Below are 1,411 nucleotides of genomic sequence, written 5' to 3'. Positions count from 1 at the left end.
ATTAGTAGCTACATAAGGTGAAGAGATGCTTACCCAAAAGGTAACTAAGGTTAAGATGGAATACAAATCCGCAGTATTTTTCGACTTACCCGTTTATTGGGCTGTTGAATGGAAATTGAGATCTATATAGGATATCACTGGGACTCACATTGGAAAGGTATTTTCTATATTATTAGGTCAAAAGCCCTTTCATTGTTCAACAAACTTGATATACAAACAGGGGCGGACCCAGAGACTTCGGACTGTGGGGTCAAAAATGAAATTTTTTTCGAACAACATATCATTAACAAAAATAAATTCATATGCTACTACAATTGTAGCCTACGCATTTTTATACTTTGAAAACGTCGTCTAATTATATCGTTATCAATATTGTCAAGTACATCGCTCTCAATATATGCAATCAAACTATCACTTAACCATTGATCTCCCATTCGATTACGTAGTCGATTCTTGACAATCTTCATTGCAGAAAATACTCTTTCTACCGTAGCAGTTGCAACTGGAAGAATTAACGCCAATGTTACAAGCCTGTAAACTAATGGGTACACCTCATGTTTTTTCATCACAACCAAGGTTTTTGCAAGAGCATTAAGGCCTTGTAACCCTTCAAAATCTTTGTGAGAGCGCATATCAATAATATATGTCTGAATTTGCTCTTCAAATGCCAAGATCTCTATTGGTTTAAAATCTTTGGGATAATACTCACACAATTGAATTAACTTATCCTTGTTCAAAGCAGAGAATGAATTATCCGGACACAAGCATGCAACACAAAGGAGTAAGTCACTATTTACCTTAGAGAAACGATCATTCAACTCTTGAATTTGCATATCGATGATAGCATAGAAGAAATCCACACGAAAATGATGTAGATTTGTAATTTCTTGAGTGTTACGCCATGAACGGCCTAGAGGTATAAACATATCGTCCATATTGGGAACATCAATATTGTATCTTTCGCAAAAGCAAGAAACTGTTCTTAAAAATGATTCACATTCATTGTCCCTCATTGTTTGAAGTTGTTCTTTACTTATTTTCACTAATTTCATAGCGTTGACAATATCTTCATCTCTTCTTTGTAATGATTCTGAAAATTCATATGAAATACCCAATACCTTTTTCATGAGATGCAAACTGAATACAAAATCAAATGTCAACATAGATCCCAACAAAATACGTGCTTCCCCTCGCTTTCCACAACTAGTATCATTAGTGGCAATCATCTCAACGACATCAACTGTAGCAGAAAACACGATAATCAAGTTAAGTAAAGAATTATAGTGAGAGCCCCAACGAGTATCACCAGGTCGCTTAAGAGTAGTTTCTTGATTAAGGCTCTTTCCACTTGAGATTTCAAAAAGATTTAATGATTCAACAACTTCAAGCCTCTTCTTCTCTCGAAGAAGAT

The 1,411-nt window shown here is 35.1% G+C and overlaps 1 protein-coding gene across 1 annotated transcript; it reads right to left on the bottom strand.

Annotated features, from left to right (window-relative positions):
• Positions 1-308: 308 nt before the first annotated feature.
• On the bottom strand, positions 309-1,347 carry LOC111384385 (the record flags this gene model as incomplete). Its single annotated transcript, XM_023008662.1, has 1 exon — positions 309-1,347. A coding segment is annotated over one exon (1,039 nt), but the record flags the coding sequence as incomplete, so codon positions are not given.
• Between the last annotated feature and the right edge of the window lie 64 nt (positions 1,348-1,411).

The sequence above is a fragment of the Olea europaea genome, unplaced genomic scaffold (genome assembly GCF_002742605.1).
Source record: "Olea europaea var. sylvestris unplaced genomic scaffold, O_europaea_v1 scaffold29027, whole genome shotgun sequence".
Classification (NCBI taxonomy): domain Eukaryota; kingdom Viridiplantae; phylum Streptophyta; class Magnoliopsida; order Lamiales; family Oleaceae; genus Olea; species Olea europaea.
The sequence above is the reverse complement of the archived record's forward strand: the minus strand, read 5'-3'. Positions and strand labels throughout refer to the sequence as shown.